Genomic DNA, 16,869 nt, shown 5'->3' on the forward strand with positions numbered 1-16,869 from the left:
AATTTTTTGGTGATTTTGGAAGATCTGGATCTGGATCAGGACCTAATTTTCCAGATTATTGATAATTTAGTTTGATTCTCTTTTATTTAATTTAGTTTGATTCTCTTTTATTATCCTTGCACTTAAATTAAATGTATTTGATTTCGTTTTTTTATTTTAATCGTGTGTTTGAATGTTTAAATATTATTCAATAAATTTGTGTATTCGATTATGTTATTTACAGTAATGATTTACATTAATCTTTCAATTTATAGATTAATATGTTAATCAAATAAAGTTCAATTATTAATACTAACAAAATATTTTTTATTTAATATATTAATTAAATACTTTTAAATCATTTAAAATATATTAAAGAATTCATATATTATTAAATATATTATTTATTAAATTAATCATAATTTAAAAATAAATAAAATTTTTTAAAAAAAAATACAACACCGTGCGTCAAATTTTGACGCAAGGTGCCTCCTGCGTCAAATTTGACGCAGGAGATGTTGGGCGCTATTTTGGATTCCAAAATAGCGCCCCGGTTGGAGAGCATAGGACTTGAAAATAGCGTGAAATGCTATTTTCAAGTCCTGGTTGGAGATGCCCTAATAAACTCACACCAGCACGGTTAACTAAAAAATGTTATGAAAAGTAAAATTGTAAGTAAACGTTAATGTTACGTTGACATACCAAAGTTACCATCAAGTGTTCAAGTTTAATAAACGTTAATGTTACAAGATTTCAGTTGTCAAAAAAAAATAATATCGATAATAGTATAGTCAATTTACTATCCACATATGATATATTCTTTATTATTATATCTCACAAAGCAAAATCACGTCTCAGGCCTTAGCACATAAATATTTTTTTAAAAGTATAACTAAATTTAAGAAAAATATAAATATAACATAGAATTGACATTACATTCACATGTTTGGAAAAATTGACAAACCTTAATGTTTTAACTATGTAATAATAATCCTAATAAATATTATGGATACTATTTTTATTTTATTTTTTGAAAAACTAAATTTTTTTTATATAGCTGAACTGTAATATCAATCTAATTTTGTATAAATATATAAAAATATTATAGTTCTTCTTACAACCTCAACAAAAAAGAAGACAAATAAAAATATTTATATCGGATTTTTTTCTTTTTTTTTTTGGGTATTACAATAGATATGAATTCCAAGTTTCCAACATATTATTGGCTTGTATGATGGTGGGTATTTTGGTCTTTTCATTCTCTAAACCCGCTAAATCACAACCACTGAATGACGGGTATTCGTTGAGCTGAATTGAGACTCACTCACATTCGCTATCGTGAGACGAAATCCATGGCCTCCACAAGTCCTCTCGCCGCCGCACAAATTTGTCCTGCGCACCCCATTCCCAAGAAGGCGCACGTAAGCAAGCATGTGCAGATGGCGCTGCCGTCCCGGAGGCAGTGCTTGCTTCTGTTCACCGCCACGACTGCATTGACGGCGATGGAGATGCCCGCGAGAGCTCAGGATATACCGCTTTTCGGGCTCCGGAAAGGCCTGCGTAAGGTGGAAGAGGAGGCGGAACTGATTGTGAAGGAAGGGTTGGAGGCCGCGGAGAAGGAGATTGAAGTCGCGGAGAAGGAAGTAGAGATAGCGGAGAAGGAGATAGAGGAGGCCGTGAGGACCAGTAATCTGGCTCAGGCCGTAGCGGTGGCTGTGGCTGAGTTGCTCGGAGTTGTTATCACTTCTTCTATTGTGAACGCTATTTTGGGCCCGGAAGCTAAGAAAGCGTGAGTAAAGTCGTGTGTTTTATCGTTCATGTCGTGATTGTAATATGTTCTGGATTCGTGGAAATTTATGTAAGAATTTAATTATCTGTACTTTGTGTTTCTGCCCATCTTAAAGAAATGTCCACAACTTCCAAGATTTGAATGAAAAATTGAAAAACATCTCTATTGTATTTAAACTATAGGACTTGGGCAAAAAAATTCGATCACCATCGACTTGAGCAAGACAATATATTTCTCCTCTTCAAATATATCCTAATTCTCCATCTCGATTAGTTCTCGAGTCATTCTGCGCTTTAGACTGCACTACTCAGCTCCAGAAGTACACAAATATACACGAACGAAGGCTAAAACATGCGATGATGTCATTACTGGACGACATTGGCCAATAAGGTGTTGGTTGAGGGGGAGCTCGGGCTACTCAACCAACAATCTTGCACAGAAACTGGGGAACAGTCCACATCTTCTGCTTCCCTCTGCGGAACAATCAGCCTCCTACTCGCCACCAAGGTTTTCTTGATTGTTGTGGAAGCTTTAAAAGATCTCTCACTTCCATGGTAGGTTGATGAACAAGACGAGGCCTCTGATGATCCCATGTTTATATTCTCTTCCAAAGGTTCCCAACTACTTATTTTAATCTGCTCTAGCTCGTCCGCCACCTCCATCATGGAAGGCCTCATGTCCCGGTGAAAAGCAAGACATCTAAATGCTATTTCAGCCACTTTATGCACAGATGAAAGGGTCCAAGCGTCTCTATTTGGCTCGAGATATGGATCTATTATCTCATCAACACGACCTTTTCCAATCTTATCTACTGCTAGTGCAGCCAAGTTAATCTCACTGTGAGGCCGGGTAAAATCAACTACCTTCATTGCCGATATTATCTCAACAAGGACAACACCAAAACTATAGACGTCACTTTTATCTGATAAATGGAAGTTCTGATGATACTGAGGATCTAAGTAGCCAGGAGTTCCTTGAGGGGCCGTGGAAATGTGGGAATCATCCAACATGCCGAATCTTGATAGCCCGAAGTCTGCTACTTTCGACTTGAAATTGTAGTCTAAGAGTATGTTACTTGATTTTATGTCTCTGTGGTATATCGGAGGATTCATGGCCGAGTGAAGATAGGCAATAGCACGAGCTGTTTCAGCAGCAATGGTGAGACGAACAGTCCATGGAAGTACAGTGCCCCTTTCTCTCTGTAGATGCTGAGATAAAGTCCCATTCGCCATGTACTCGTAAACGAGAATCTGCACGCCATTTTCAATGCAGAATCCTAAAAGACGGAGTAAACTCGGATGGCTCACAGAGGACAGAAGCTTAATCTCATTCATTACTTGTTCGACACTGTCATGATCACGATATCTGATCTTTTTAATCGCCACAGACTCTTGGTTGTGGAGTTTTCCTGCATAAACCGTGCCATATGCTCCAGTTCCCAGCCGTTGTTTTTCGCAGAAGCCATTTGTCGCTCTCTCGATTTCTTTGTATGAATAGAATGGGACACTAGAGTTGCCGGCTACTTCAGAGATCAGACGCTTTATGGTTAACCGGCTTTTCAAAGATCTGGAGCGTTTCTTTATGCAGTAGCAGATGAAAGCCAGGCCAGCCACTGAAGAGGCTCCGGCAATGATCCCTACAGAAATAGAAAGTTGTTAGGATTCGAACAAAGGACATGCATGTATTGAATAGGAAAGTTAAAAAAAAGTTAAAACTCATTAATTAAAATGTTACAGAGAATGATACGAAGAATATCATAGCAGATTTCTTTCCAATGTAGCTAGAGCAAAGGGTCGAAGAAGTACCTCCAATGAGAATGCGCACTTTGGTTCCGCCACATCGACCCAACACGCGACTTGAAGCACTGCAGTGAGAAACTGGTACCAAACCGAACACAACATCAGAAGGCCAACTAAATAAATCAGGAGATTTTATAAATCTTACAAGTCATCTCATTATTCTTACGAGGATATGTAAGGTCACGTAATTTCCTGTTACAGAGATCAAATATGATCTCCGTCTATCGAGACAATCACGTCCAACATAGACAAACCCGTAAAACATTTTTATTTAGCAATCCATATCCTCTCTCATTTCTCTGGTCGGGTCTTGTATTTGTCATATAGGCATGAATTGGACGGCAGAATATTTGAGTTTGACGAACAATTATTTGCATAGATCAAATAACTCAACCCGATCACAATCCCGGATAAAGGAAAAGTGTTGGTGCTCTTGGTGTTAGGTCGGTGACAGTCAACCAACTATCGCGTCACACTTCTTCGCATATCTTAGATTAGTTGGTTGATGGAAAGAGTAGAAGGATGGGTAAAACAATGAAAATTTGGACAAAGATGTTTAAAGATGATATTCTTATATCTTAATTTAAGAACTTACATGAACAAAAATCGCTTAGTTTAAATAACTAATATTTATACCTTTGACATTGTAATTGACAGGAATATAGTATGATGATGATGATTTACATAGATCAAGAAATTAAATAGCCTCCCAATATATAGTTGAATAAAATTTTGGGTACGATTTAGTCAATCTACCTAACGGATGCTTTCTTCTCATTTTAATCCCAAAAAATTCAAAAACTTGTATTATTATAACATAAAGTTTCAAGTTTTATCTTGGGTAGGCTAAATGGATTAGTTGACCAAATACGAAGTCTAACATGGTTGGTAGTTAAATCAATTCTTACACGTTCGTCAACGATTAGAAAACTTGCATATATTAAAAATCTAATCCACGTTTGCTCTAATTTTGGTTAAAAAAAGTTTAATTGCAAAAAATAGAACTGTACAATTTTTTTAAAAAATATATACCTCATTTTTAAGGCCTATTTGTAAAACTTTTTTGTTCACCAACGTTTTTTTTCCCAAAGAGAGAATTATTCTCATTAAATCTCCTGTGTTTTTTTTAAAAAATAGTTCTCTCGCATATAACAAAAACTTGTACGAGACAGTCTCACGGGTAGTATTTGGTGAGACGGATCTCTTATTTGAGTCATCCATGAAAAGTATTACTCTTTATGTTAAGAATATTACTTTTTACTGTGAACAACGGTAGGGTTGACACGTCTCACTTCGTGAGATGTAACAAGAGACCTATCCCTCGTATATATTAAAATGTACGGAAAATGGCTATTTAAAAAATAATGCACACAATCAGGCATTTTAAAAAATTACCCTCGAATCATCCAATTTTTTATTTATTTATTATTATTATTATGTTGTTTATCGAACATGGCATCTTTCAATCGACTTGTTCAATCCATTCAAAAAGTCAACATGCAAATTTACGATACTAAAAAATATCACTAATTAAACTAAAATGAAAATGGACTGACCTTTCCGACAACCTACGCCACCGGCGAAACCATCTCCGGTATATCCTTCGGCACATTGGCAGCGGAACCCCTTCTGCTCGTCCACCGCCAAACACGTCGCGTTTGGATGGCAACTACAGTTCCCCACAACCCACCACCCTAGCTCCGCTGTCTGAAACTCCAGAGAAACGGCGGAGATCCCACTCCTTGGAACAAAGCTTCCGATCATATTCACCGTGACCGACGAAAGCAACATGGTGCAGTTCCCCGTTTTCAAAACCTTTTCATAATCCAAGAACTGAGACTTATCTTGAATCCCCTCGGAATAACAGCTTATATTGTGAAGATCGTTCCCTGAACTGCAGCCCCCAAAACTGACCCCGGACCGAATCAATCTACCCGGGATCACACAATCGTTGAGGCTGGAGCTGCAGTTCTCCACCAGAAGACCGTTATGCCAAGTGGGCGCGAAGTTCTCGCCGAAAAGCTGAGACAACTTTTCAATCGGACGGTTACACGTCACCGGAACACTAACCAAAATTTGTTCGGAAGTCAAATTCTGAACCAGAAAATCGCCTACCATAATATCTCCCGATCTACTACAATTCAACCGTATTTCACATCCATCGGAGAACCCAAACGGATACGGCACGCGGGTTTTACCGCAAAACTGATCGCACCCGGTTGAGTTTATCCTCAGAGCAGAAGATAACTGAGCTAAAACTGAGAGATTGAAACAGATAACAACTATTGAAAAGAACCGAAAAATCATTGTGGGAGAACTTGAGGAGTTACCATCAGAATAAAGGGGGAATGCACAGTAAAAAAAATTAATGGGGAAGAGCAAAATTGAGATGGTGATGGTGAGAAGGTTAGCTTGTAAGGATAGAACTATTGGCGGCCATTAAAGGGGTACAGTTGATACTGGTGGACGGAAATTAAATGCATTTTAGTGTCATTTTGTAATGGCTCTGTCATTTCAGATTATTGAATGTTCCAACTCCCATCAGCTTCTGCTTCTTGACCATGGCGTCTGCTGCAAGAAACTGGTTCTAATTTTGATGAGCAGAAGCGAACAAGGGCGGAGGAGGAGGAAGAAGAAGAACGCTGCGTGATAATGCAACAAGCAGGCTAATTCAATCTATTATGTGCAGATGCGCATGAAGGATCGGATGAACGTTCACCACACGATTTCTCGTGATTTCTTTAATTTCTGGTCAATACATCTTATAATTAATTGCTTGAAGGGAAATCGATTAAAAAAAATTTAAAAATTAAAAAAAATAATCTAATAAAAATTAATAATATTTTAGACCCCGATATATTTAAAAATCATGCATTAAACGATCTATCATATAACAAATATCTCAGAGTTCTTACAACATGACTGAAATGAGTTTAATTTTAAAAAATGAATGATGTATTAATCTGTTAATATTTTTTTAGAGTTTTATGATTTTTTAAACTTTTCACAAACAATCAGCTCTTGTTTGAATTATGTATTGCTAGTTTGTAAAGTTTAATAATAGTTAAAAAAATTGATTGTTGGATGAATAAAAAATTCCTTGCTTTATATACGGTGTAGTTAAAATCACAAACTTAGCTTTACAATTGATCTGTTGTATATCGAAAGTTCTTCGATGAAAAAAATCAAATAATTGGTTCTCTTAATTTCATCACAAATCTATGTAGATTTAGATGTATATCATATATGTTCCTGGGTGATTTTTGAAAAATCGAAATAGATTTTTATACCTGTCTTCAATTAATAGAGTTATCAAATACACACCAGTAGGATAGACACAATCACCGTATCCAATTAGATAGTAGTTATCTCATGTTCATCGTTAAATATATATATGTATATGTTGATAAAAAAGAGTATGTTTTTTGTGAAACGGTCTCACGAATCTTTATATGTGAGACGGATCAACCATACCGATATTCACAATAAAAAGTAATACTATTAGTATAAAAAGTAATACTTTTTCATGGATGACTCAAATAAAAGATCCGTCTCACAAATACGACCCGTGAGATCGTCTCACACAAGTTTTTGTCGATAAAAAAATAAAACATGTACCTGCAATAACTGATCCGAGTGTCTCATGCGTCTGGTAATGAATCAAAGCATGCATTTAGTTTGTTGATGTCCCGGAAAGTACCGCTGAGAAGATCTTGATTGGTTGAAAAATGTAAATCATATATTGGCTGTCGTAGACGTGTTTTTCAAAATGTAGTTAATGTCACCTTGTTAATGTCATTTGAATTTGAATGAAATTTAAGCCATTCACCCGTCAGAAAATATAATGACAAAAACTTATGTGAGACGGTTTTACGAGTCGTTTTTTGGGAGACGGATCTCTTATTTAGACCATCTATGAAAAATTATTACTTTTTATGCTAAGATTATTACTTTTTATTGTGAATATTGGTAGGGTTGATCCGTCTCACAAATAAAGAGTCGTGAAACCGTATTAAAAGATACCTACTCAAAAATAAATGGTCTCCATCTTAAAAAAAGAATAGTATTATTTTTTTAGAAATTCCCACGAAATATCATTTTGAGTGGGTTTTAAGTCAAACCTTGGAAACAAACATATTATATAATAATTCTATAATAAATTGTTTCTTTGAAAAACAAATGGTCGTAACCCTACAGAGCAGAAATATTTGACCACCATTGATGAGCTACACCAAATATTATTATTTATTATTTCTTAAAAAAATTATTATTTATAATAAATTACGTGGCCTTCCTATATGAATTCTATGGTTTTTAAAATTATATGCTTTTTTCCTGCCATGATAACACAATGGAATATGGTTTGAACTCGGTTTCGTTAGTGTATATATCAATTATTATAAATAGTAAAATATGCACGAGTATTGCATGTGTTATTATTATTTTTAATTTGATTGAATAATACTAAATTATTAATATGAAATTATTTTCAATTTAGAAGAGTTGTTCGATTTAAAAGTAAAATTTTGTTTAGATTTTTTTCTATGTAAAATATGTAGTGACTGGAGGAGGTTTTTAGTAAGGTAAGAAGAGTAATTATAAAATTAAATATTTTGGTGTCTTCTAAAGTAGTTACTTTAAAAATATCACATTTAATAATTTCAAAAACTTGTGTGAGACGGTCTCACGGGTCATATTTGTGAGACTGATCTCTTATTTGGGTCATCCATGAAAAAGTATTACTTTTTATGCTAAGAATATTACTTTATATTGTGAATATGGGTAGGATTGACCCGTCTCACAAATTAAAATCCGTGAGACGGTCTCACATGACATCCACTGTTTAATAATACTGTATAGATATTATTAACCAAATATTTGTTAATAAATGACAAATCCAACCAGTTCCAATGAAAGCCAAATTTTGATCAGTTTTGCCAGCTTAAAGTCATGGGTTTCCACTATAAGGACGTGTACAATGGGTGAGGCACTTCCTCTGACCAAGTCTACGACTAATTAATTTGGCTATTTTAAATTATTTAAATTAAAGATAAAAATTTAAAAATTAGTAATAAAACATTTTTAAAAAATTAAAAGGAGTGAATTGGATGATCTGGTTACTTTAGATCAACAGCCAAGATCATCATAATTTTTAAAAAGAAAAATCATAAAAAATAATTTAAAATCATTTTAGCCTCGTAATTATGTGTAATTTGATATTTATATATTTTTTATTCTGTGTGTTATTTTTTAAATTATGATTTTAAATGTATGTGTAAGTATTTAAATTTTAATTATTTATAATTTTAAAATTTTCAATTATATGTAATTTTATTTTGTGCTTTGATACATGTATATTTAATGTAATAAAAAATTAATATTTCAATATCATTTATGCAACATCATCTCACCGTCGTATAACTACAAGATTAAATTATCAACGCTGATATCAACATGCAATAAAGTTACCAACTTCATCATATTAACGTCCCCATATCGTTGAAGATTTTCTAATTGAAAGAATCATCACACGAAATCATTGATAGACATAAAGACTAACACAATTGATATGTTCAACAACTCATGAATGATGTGTTCATGAGCTTTACCTTATGTGAGGTCACATGGCACATGAATTAAAATATATATTCAAATTATGTAATAATGGAATACAATAAATTCGTATAACAATATGTGTTAATCATTTTCGAATAAAGAAAACGATTATGAAGTAGTTGGGTTTGTGTGCATATCCGGATTTAGGTTTTGATATTTAATATTGCGAATAAGTCGAATTATATGCGAAAGACTCGATCAAATATTGATTCTCAATTTTGATCGAATTGAATTGATTTTTTACTCATAATCCAATATTGATGGAGGAGTTATAATTTATACAACACTAGAAGTTATTAGTTTTTAATAATAATTTTGAATAAAAAAGTTAGAAAAAAATCACGTTTGAGAATAATATTTTCATGACAATATTTATTGAGGTCGTTTTTAAATTTTTTTGGGATTTTAAATAAAATTAAAAATAGAATATAATTTGTAAGGTAGGTCATGTAAATAATTCAAGTATCAAAATTCAGTACTCCGCCGCATCATAGATCTGAGCCAGCGAAACCCCTAATTCGAAAGCCCTAATTTTTAACCTCGTGGAATCTTCAGTTGAACCAGATTGATAGACCTCTTTGATATTCTGAATTTAAATGTCAGACGGAGATGCGGACTGGGACTCCGATGCGCCCGAGGAGTTTACTTCGCAACAGGTTCGCTCAATTCTCATTTATTAGCTTTTAAGTGTTTAATTTATTGTGAAAAAATGCATTTTTTTTACTCAGGGGATGCAACAAGACGAAGAGATAAGGAAAATCCAAAGAGAAAATAAGGCCAGGCATGAAGTTATTTATCGAGTTTGTTATTTTCCAAAGAATATGCGGGTTACCTGCTTTGAGAATCTGTTATTGTGAGACTTGAGCAATGAATTATGTCTTCAGAGTTCTGTAGCTTATACGTCGGTATTGATTTGGACCCCCATTAAGTTATATGTTACATATTTGGTTCTTGGAAGATTTTAAAAGTATCTATTCAAATACAATTATTTGTTGTTACTAAACGGGGATTCAGAAGAGGAATATTTACTTGGTTTAGATATATCGTGTCCATTTGTGATTGACTTTGCCAAGCAAGAGATCAAATACAGTTTATATTGCTGTATTAACTTTCATGGATGTTCATATCCTGCTTTTAGTGGGTTAATATAATATTTCTTCCTGTACTAGCTAGGTCCTCAGAGACTAAAAAGGCTGCCTTGGGAATCTTAGGTTGAAGCACCTCTGGTAGTTAATTCCTGTTTCCCATCGTTGAACCTGGATATTCTGTTTAGTGAATCTGTAGGGTGGTTGGAATTTTACCTCGGGTGAATTTGAATCAGCTTTCCTTAACTGCTTGCCTTTCTCCTTGGCCCCAGCATCCTCTTTCTTCTTGCGGTAGCATTGGCCTTTACCCCAAATTGGTGCTTTGCTGCACTACTTCTTTAGAAAATTTTGAAAGAACGAGCTTTTTCTTGTTGATGTGGTGTGGAAGAGAACTCTTACATTGGTTGCAAGTCAGTCAATATGTTGTGTTTGTTTGTAGCTGTATTTATCATTGTTGTGATTTCTTACAGCTATTTTGTCCTTGAAATTTGGTGTCCTTTTCAGATTCTCGTCTGGATGCACTTAAATGACACTATTTTCTGCTTCTGTTGATAACTGCATGCTACTTGTGAATTCAACTTGTTGATGACCTATCATTTACAATTTTTTTGATTTTCTTTAGGGTCTTTCGTGAAGGGAAAGAGCGTCGCAAAAAGTTGGCGCAAAAATTGACTCCAAAGTCTCTACCGAAAGGACAAGAAACTAGTGATAAAGCAATCATCGAAACACATGAAGAGTCTCATGTCAACAAAGGAATGCTACCGGACGACATTGTCAAACTTCTTGCAGCTCGTGAAAAGTACTAGTCCTTGCTTTATTCGAGTTCCTTGATTTTTTCAGTTCATATGTATGTACCAGCTTTACTTTCTGAATGTTTACATGAATTCTAACCAATGTCGCATTTAATCTGCAGGATAGTTTTTACATCAGATTCTGAGGATGAGAAATCGGAGAAGAAGCCAACCTCAAGAAAGAGAAGACCAAAAAAATCTGGGTTCAGCTCTCTCCATTTCTTTTTACATAGCCTGATAGCCGCCACAAACATATGCTCTTGTCGTAGATGTTTTTTAACCCGAATTAACTACAATTTCTTTGGTTTGTTGAGCAGGTTAGAACCCGTTATTTTGAATGACATGCCACCAGCTCAATGTGTGCAGAATTCGCTGGACTTTCTAAAGAAACGAAAAATGCAGGTTTCAAGATCTGCTGCTGTTTTGAATAATTCAAAACAAGCACTGCGCCTCCTGTCCACTTCTGGCTTGCTAAAGTAGAGGATATCAAGGAAACAACAGCCAGTACCAAACGTTTATTCATTGTGGCATGTCAAATGATTTATTTTCATAATTATTTACCTAATGAAATTGTACTTCAGTGAGTTTATGAACACGCTGGTGAAGAGGGCAAAGGAGTTGTGAAAAAAGTGTACTCAGCGTAGATGCTATGCAATTTTCACATTATTTTACTCATGAAACCAGTAGTCTGTAAAAGTTATTACCTTTTCACTTTTAAGTGGAAGACGATAGTTATGAAACAATTAACGGAAGATTTCAAATTACATGACCTATAGGTTGCTCTAAAAATATGTAAGTTCCACCTTTCTGAAATGCACTAGATTGTTTTCTCGATTAAACTATTAAATCTATTAGTTCTTGATTGGTTTATGATCTAGCAGTACGCATTTTCGAGACAAGTATTTGAATTTGCCTCCAAACAGCACGCAAAACTCTTAGTTAAAACCCACTCGGTGGAGGATGAACGAAGGAAACACTTGGAATTACGCTTTACTGCACGTCTATCTTCCCTTTTGATATCATGCCACAGAGCCACCATTTCCACACTAAATTTAATCATTTCTTGCCCCCAGTTCTGTTTTGCATTACTGGAATCAGTAAAAAGAGATGAATCATTCAAGAATTAGTCAGCGAGTAATTGAGCAGCTCGATTTCCTGAAGCTCAAAAAAATTGAACACGATGAATTATACAATACAGGTGTAGCGTTGGAGCAAGTAAAACATGATCGTTTTTACACAGGAAATTGATTCGGTCCACATATCAGTGTGGACAGGGAGATGTCAAAGAGCATTCATATCCAATGTAGTTCATCACTACCTGAAATGATAAAAAAAAATTCTAAAAATAACTTTACAGGAATCCCAAAAAGCAAATGATAAATTCCAACCAATAAAAAACAAGAATGAACAAATTCACCAGTTTGCAGCAAAGATGCGGGAGGTTTTCTCTAGGACCGAGTGTTTTTATTATTTCCTTTCTTGAATTCAACTTTCTTGTCTGCCCGAAATGAATGAGATACATAAATATAAGCAGTAAACCTCTGAATCTTCAGTTTGTAGCCATAAGCAGCGAACCAAAAGCATGACTACCAGCTCCCTAGTCTCAATTTTCCGTCTCTTCCGCTACAGAAGGAAGAACGCCGTCTTTTACAAAGGCTGGATCAAGAAATTTAGCCACAAAGGCCCACAACTTGTAGACATCGTCGAAATTGGTTAAAAATCCAAGTGAAGCAGTAACGACCTCAACTCTGATGAATGCACTTTTGCCGTCATGTCTGCCATTCTCCATCGGTTTACAAAGGGTAGTATCATCTAGACACAAAGATAGATGCTTGGCATTATCAAGAACCCGTATGTGACTCAGTATTCCAACACCCAAAGAAATACCATGTGCTTCAGCCAATTTTTGAACGATTTCTGGACTAATAAGGCCCCGATTTCTATCCCTCACGTTGAATGCCACAGCCGCACCTCTTTCGTATTTAATTTTAGGGCCATAAATATAAACGAGGGGCATATTATCCGTTCCAGTCGAACTTGGCAGCCTTAATTGGAGCAACGAGGTAACAAGCCAATTGATCAAGAACCGTAGACGTGAGGTGGTCTTGTTGAGACCAAGCATGTTAATGTGATCAAGATGCCTGCAGTTTATCTCTGGTTCACCCCTATCAAAATCTTGTTCATCTTCGTACTCTCCATTGCTGATATAATCATCATCGTCTAAATTGATGGAAGATAGTTCTCCTGGTTCCGCAGAATGACCAAGACGAGCTTTGTTGTTATCTTCGGTGTTAAAGGATACCCTGCCCCCCTTGATTCTTGACTGATCAGTCTCTTCTAATCCAAAAAATCTGCCACCCACAATTCTACTCTTTTCTCGCCTTTCTAGTAACCGAAATTCACCTTCTGTCTCTCTTCTTATAGCACTCTCCTTCTCAAGGCATATCCCAGGAACTGACCCGTTCTGAATAGCCCGATGCTTGGAAACAGAAGGGAAATCATGGATGCTTGAGTTCTTTGCAGCAAAATTACTTGGTTGATTGGTCTCCGGTTCTTCTTCGATCTCCTGAACATGCTGACTATCGGGAGTACTGCATTTTCTTGATTCGGGGTGCCCCTCTGTGTATTGTTCTTCTTCAGGAATATCCATGAAACGGGCTGATTCATGAGACACGGATCGAACAGCCGCATCAAATGATAAGACGTGGCAGTTTTCATGATGCCCCATGTTAAATTTATTGTCATACATTGGACTACTTGATAATTTTGATGCTTTTGGAGAGGTTAGCTTATTATTCTTTCTGCCAGAAAACCAAGCTGGTGGCTGTGGTGTGGACAACTTTAGTCTGCTTGAATGACCGGCATTATCAGACCCGAGCGGACTCTGACCCAAATCAATCCACAGTGAGTTATCGGAAGATTCATCTTCACTAAATACCGGGCTTTTTATGACCTCTCCCACAGAAAAACTTTCAGATTCTTCAAATATGGTGCTCGCCCCATCCCTATCCGAAACATTATCTTGCTCCATCTCTGTCTCAAACACGTCCCTTACCTGAGCAGAAGTGTATGCTCCAGAAAAAGCTGGTAATTGAGATCCTGGGTTGGTTTCAGAATTAACTTCACCATTCCCATTAGCTTCATTTTCGTAACCAAATCCAGGAATATTATCCATTGAATCGCTCAAGTACAGAGGAAATACGGGAGTGATTTTCACTATTCCAGACCCCGCATGACCAGACTGATTTTGAAGGCTACTCATCACAGATTTCTTGATCAGAAGGCATCCAAATCCGGTCGGGTCGTAACCAAACACCCTGTAGAATGACGTGATAATAAAATCTGGCCGAAATAAAGACAATCCAAGAGAATCCATGTCCTTGGGACCCAATGCCCCAGCATCAAGCAAGACATGCCAATTGTTTTGTTGAGCCAAAGCCATCCACTGATACGAGTACTTGGCTCCCGTGACTCTAGACTGAACAGGGAAAACAAAAAGACCATTTGCCGAATCTTTCTTTCTCCTCTTTTTGTTTGAAATTTGTTTTCTCAAATCAGCCGAACAGAGTTTGAGGGTCGGCCATTTAAACCATGCACTATTAACCTTGGCACCTTTCTCTCTAGCACACTGACCCATCCAACTTACAGACTGGCTTTCGTGGTCGAACATGGTCAACAACTTCTTGTTGGTGTGAAAAGGGTACGATTCAGAAAGCAATTTAAAGGCCGAGCCACGGCTTACAGTGAAAACAAGACCATATTCATTTTCCGGTATGTTCAAATAATCCATTATCCTGCTCTTGATATCATGTTCTACAGTTCCTTCCTCAGCTCCCCCATACAAAACATGATTACTCAAATTGGCAGTAATCTCAGACAAACTAAATGCAGTAGATTCCCAATAATGTACAGTTTGAAGCAAAGAAAACAACCCGAATCCACAATAGTCTAGGCATACCCTTGAAGCAGCACCCGAGAGATGTGAGTATTCATCTTCCCTAAGTTGATCAATCCTCTCCGTTGACTGGTACTTAGGGTACATTGTAAGGAACTTGGAAAATGCCGCATTAAGCTGTGGGATTGCATCCCCCAATTCAAACGTGCGCTCAGCAGCAAGAGCAGTGGCTCTGAGGAATTCTTTCTGGGCATTTAACCGCGCCAGAGACCTTGATCTGCCCAAGCCCTCGTCTTGATTGCTCAATGCCTCGGAATCCATATCTTTGGATTTAACAAGGGATCCATCTTCAGATGCTTCTTCAAGAGCCTCCCTCAGCTTGTGTTCTTGAAGTTTCCTCAGAACTGATGGATTCGACCTAATTTCATCAGTCGAATGCTCCGACCCATCACTTCTTCTGCTCTTTTTGTCCAAGATTAGAGCAGCACAGTGAGATATTGGCTTCCATAGTGAGAGATGCATTAAAACTTTCCTTCTGTCTATCCCCCCGCAAGTAAACAAATTCAATAATAATATATATATAAATACAGGAGTTCTTGGTTTAACTTTGCGTATATATATTTTATTTCACTTTAGCCGATCTGTCGCAGAAAAGTTGTCCCGGTTTCAAACCTAAGTTGCAAAAGCTAAAAGGAATCAATGCCAGAAAAAGCTTGCTCCCGAATAGACACCTTTGGTTTCAAATCTCGGAACAACTATCTTACGGAGGGAAGTGCAAGAACTTTCGCTGTCTATGACAGAACTCAGTCGAAAAAATCTAGTTTGATAGCCCAATAAGAAAGCACGAAATGAGGATTCTTCAAAAAGAAGAGAATAAAAGTGTACCCAACCCACAAATTATGAGGAAAGCATGGATTTCGAAGGTTCTGCACTTACAGCTCAGGAATGTAAAAAAAGAGAGGAAAAAAGAGAAGGAACATTGCCGAGCAAACCACATATATTCAAGATCCAATATTTCAAAGACTCAACCTTTTAGCATCAAATTTGCGAAACACCCGATTAAAGGATAAGAACAAGAACACAGAAACAAAAAAACCCAGATTTCAAACAAATTGCAAAGGAAAGGGAGACGCCTAAAATCGAATGCTAACAAGAAAAACACAACCACCCAATTATGCAAAATCCGTCACAAGATTTCAGCTCTGTAAATCATATAAAAAAATCCACTTTCCCTGGATCACCTAAAACACCAACAAAAACTCCGATATATCCTCCAATTTCGTCAATAAAACCCTCACAAGATCTCCCCTTTATAAGTCACACAACAAACCCTTCTCCCACTCGTCTTCAATCGCCTAAAAGACCTACAAAAACTACAAATTCTTCTCAAATTTCCACGTTCTCCCCTCTCTCTCCTCTTCTCTGCAGGTCAATAAAGAGCAGACCCACCCCAACAACTGCACATTTATTACAGTATTGAATCCAAAACATATCCCTCATTGATTACCATTACCCCAGTTTGCTCTCCCTATTTAAGTATTCGTCTCTCTCCTCTCTTGCTTTGACATTGACCCTAGTGGGGGCTAGCGAAGCTATGGTGGAGTTACTTTTTTATGTGTAATACACTAATGACTAAACCACACCCTCCCCTTTTACGTTCTTAACAAACCAAAGAAATCTCATTTGACTTTTACACATCCAGTACGTTTGTTTATTTATTTATTATTTCTTTATTTATATCAATCATCATCTTTTTCAGTAGAATTACTAAAGGATTTTGAGAACTTAAAAGTCAATTGTAAATAAAATTTTTTAAAAAAATCTCGAAATTTTACTAGAATCCGTGACCGTTTTTCCCGTTAATATGTGCACGCTATCAGTATTGAAAATAAGCATAGATTTAGGGATGTAAACG

At 36.3% G+C, this 16,869-nt stretch overlaps 4 protein-coding genes across 4 annotated transcripts; 2 read left to right on the forward strand and 2 right to left on the reverse strand.

The window, feature by feature from the left end:
* The first annotated feature begins 1,260 nt into the window (after positions 1-1,260).
* On the forward strand, positions 1,261-1,858 carry LOC140976176 (uncharacterized). Its single transcript, XM_073440109.1, has one exon. It carries the CDS (start codon positions 1,332-1,334, stop codon positions 1,770-1,772), a length of 441 nt encoding a protein of 146 aa, XP_073296210.1. The 5' UTR covers positions 1,261-1,331; the 3' UTR covers positions 1,773-1,858.
* A 95-nt stretch (positions 1,859-1,953) lies between these two features.
* On the reverse strand, positions 1,954-6,302 carry LOC140976175 (wall-associated receptor kinase-like 14). Its single transcript, XM_073440108.1, has 3 exons — positions 5,124-6,302; positions 3,574-3,645; positions 1,954-3,404 (listed from the first exon to the last, which is right to left on the reverse strand). The coding sequence occupies exons 1-3, from the start codon at positions 5,872-5,874 to the stop codon at positions 2,134-2,136; spliced, it is 2,094 nt and encodes a 697-aa protein (XP_073296209.1). The 5' UTR covers positions 5,875-6,302; the 3' UTR covers positions 1,954-2,133.
* Positions 6,303-9,631: 3,329 nt separating this feature from the next.
* LOC140976178 (uncharacterized) lies at positions 9,632-11,755 on the forward strand. Its single transcript, XM_073440111.1, has 5 exons — positions 9,632-9,839; positions 9,912-9,964; positions 10,891-11,067; positions 11,182-11,262; positions 11,377-11,755. The coding sequence occupies exons 1-5, from the start codon at positions 9,780-9,782 to the stop codon at positions 11,537-11,539; spliced, it is 534 nt and encodes a 177-aa protein (XP_073296212.1). The 5' UTR covers positions 9,632-9,779; the 3' UTR covers positions 11,540-11,755.
* A 455-nt stretch (positions 11,756-12,210) lies between these two features.
* LOC140976177 (uncharacterized) lies at positions 12,211-16,595 on the reverse strand. Its single transcript, XM_073440110.1, has 3 exons — positions 12,586-16,595; positions 12,477-12,508; positions 12,211-12,377 (listed from the first exon to the last, which is right to left on the reverse strand). Exon 1 carries the CDS (start codon positions 15,474-15,476, stop codon positions 12,663-12,665), a length of 2,814 nt encoding a protein of 937 aa, XP_073296211.1. The 5' UTR covers positions 15,477-16,595; the 3' UTR covers positions 12,211-12,377; positions 12,477-12,508; positions 12,586-12,662.
* Between the last annotated feature and the right edge of the window lie 274 nt (positions 16,596-16,869).

The sequence above is a fragment of the Primulina huaijiensis genome, chromosome 5 (assembly GCF_012295235.1).
Source record: "Primulina huaijiensis isolate GDHJ02 chromosome 5, ASM1229523v2, whole genome shotgun sequence".
NCBI lineage: Eukaryota > Viridiplantae > Streptophyta > Magnoliopsida > Lamiales > Gesneriaceae > Primulina > Primulina huaijiensis.

Coding starts and splice junctions, on each gene's coding strand:
- LOC140976178 (XM_073440111.1), top strand. CDS start 9,780: ATGTCAGACGGAGATGCGGACTGGGACTCCGATGCGCCCGAGGAGTTT. Junction 9,965..10,890: donor CAAAGAGAAAATAAGGCCAG/GCATGAAGTTAT, acceptor GATTTTCTTTAG/GGTCTTTCGTGAAGGGAAAG. Junction 11,068..11,181: donor CTTCTTGCAGCTCGTGAAAA/GTACTAGTCCTT, acceptor TTTAATCTGCAG/GATAGTTTTTACATCAGATT.
- LOC140976176 (XM_073440109.1), top strand. CDS start 1,332: ATGGCCTCCACAAGTCCTCTCGCCGCCGCACAAATTTGTCCTGCGCAC.
- LOC140976177 (XM_073440110.1), bottom strand. CDS start 15,476: ATGCATCTCTCACTATGGAAGCCAATATCTCACTGTGCTGCTCTAATC.
- LOC140976175 (XM_073440108.1), bottom strand. CDS start 5,874: ATGATTTTTCGGTTCTTTTCAATAGTTGTTATCTGTTTCAATCTCTCA. Junction 3,646..5,123: donor TGGCGTAGGTTGTCGGAAAG/GTCAGTCCATTT, acceptor GTTTGGTACCAG/TTTCTCACTGCAGTGCTTCA. Junction 3,405..3,573: donor AGTGCGCATTCTCATTGGAG/GTACTTCTTCGA, acceptor CTATTTCTGTAG/GGATCATTGCCGGAGCCTCT.